Below are 1,283 nucleotides of genomic sequence, written 5' to 3'. Positions count from 1 at the left end.
GGGCCCCGCTCCGCGCGCGCGGCCTCCCCGCGGCGGCAGCGGCACCGCGCACCGGGCGCCCTACCTGCAGGTAGCTGTTGCCCGCGGGGTCGTCCATGATGAAGTGCGCCTCCATCCTGCCCTCAATGATCTGCGGAGAGGGGCTCAGCGCGCGGCCGCGCACAGCCCCGCACAGCCCCGGCGGCCCCGGCGCACACTCACGTCGAGCAGCCGGGCGCCGAACGCGCGCAGCTTCTCGCCGCGGCCGGGCGCGCCGCTGTCGCCCAGCTCGAAGGGGTTCCGCTCCACCTGCGCGGGCGCAGCCGTTCACCCCGTGTGTCCTGTGTGCGGCACGGCGCGGCCGGGGCGGCCGCGGGCAGCACCCCGCGCTCACCAGCTCCTTGATGTCCCTGAGCAGCCCCTCCAGCGTGGTGAACTTGCCGCCGAGCGCGCCCATGCCCAGCTCGAAGTCCAGCTCGGGAATCTCCACGCTGCACGTCTCCGACTGCAAGGGCGGCCGCTGGGCACGAGCCCACGCGCCCGCCACCCCGCGCCGCCCCGTGCCACCCGCACCTTGAGCACGTCGCGCGTCATGTCCGAGGCGTCCGTGATGCGCAGCGTGATCCGCGTGCCCTGCGCCTCGATGGCGCCGCCCGAYTTCACCTGTGGGCGCGGGGGTGGCGGCAGTGGCCGGCGCGGCGCCCAGGCCGCGCGGGTGCCACGGGCAGCCCATGCAGAGCTCCTGCCCGCAGAGGYGGCCGGCATGGCGCCAGCTCGGCCCGCGGCCCCGCGCTCACCTCGTTGGTGCGGTGCCCGCACGAGTCGCACGTGGTGGCCATGATGATCACCTCCTTGAAGTGGGGGATTTCTGGCGCCGGTGTCAAGGGAAAGGCCTCACGCACGCGGAGGGGGCGTCCCCGCGCCGGGAGGGGTACCAGTGGCGGCTGGCGGGCGGCTGTGCCCACCGACAGGCTCCGCGCTGCCGGCACCGCGCCCGGCCCGGGAGCCGCGCTGGGAAGCAGGCCGCACACAGCAGCTGCCCCGCGGCGACGGCAGCGGCCCCAACGGCAGCGCCGCGGGGCCCGGCGCCAAGGATACGCACGAGCTTCATGTTGGTGGCAGCCGGCGCGTTGCACTCGGGGCAGTTGGTGTTGAACTGCAGCACCTGGGCCGGGGCACGCTCAGCACCGCGGGCACGACGTGCACGTGTGCCGGGGGCCCCGCGCCCGCGCTCACCTCATCCCTCAGGTCCTCGGCGGCCTCCGGCGGCGCCTCCGGCGGCTCCGCGGCCTGCAGGGGGACGG

The 1,283-nt window shown here is 76.1% G+C and overlaps 1 protein-coding gene across 1 annotated transcript in view; it reads right to left on the bottom strand.

Annotated features, from left to right (window-relative positions):
- The window catches only part of ZPR1 (ZPR1 zinc finger), a 5,098-nt gene that overhangs the window by 1,356 nt on the left and 2,459 nt on the right, over positions 1–1,283 (bottom strand). The window contains exons 3-9 of the mRNA XM_026040296.1: positions 1,216–1,269; positions 1,078–1,144; positions 777–847; positions 553–642; positions 374–484; positions 202–288; positions 65–130 (exon numbers count right to left, since the gene is read on the bottom strand). Coding sequence (XP_025896081.1) covers positions 65–130; positions 202–288; positions 374–484; positions 553–642; positions 777–847; positions 1,078–1,144; positions 1,216–1,269 — 546 coding nt within the window. The remainder of the gene's footprint in view (positions 1–64; positions 131–201; positions 289–373; positions 485–552; positions 643–776; positions 848–1,077; positions 1,145–1,215; positions 1,270–1,283) is intronic.

The sequence above is a fragment of the Nothoprocta perdicaria genome, unplaced genomic scaffold (assembly GCF_003342845.1).
Source record: "Nothoprocta perdicaria isolate Ctin4 unplaced genomic scaffold, notPer1 scaffold_252, whole genome shotgun sequence".
NCBI classification, from domain to species: domain Eukaryota; kingdom Metazoa; phylum Chordata; class Aves; order Tinamiformes; family Tinamidae; genus Nothoprocta; species Nothoprocta perdicaria.
The sequence above is the reverse complement of the archived record's forward strand: the minus strand, read 5'-3'. Positions and strand labels throughout refer to the sequence as shown.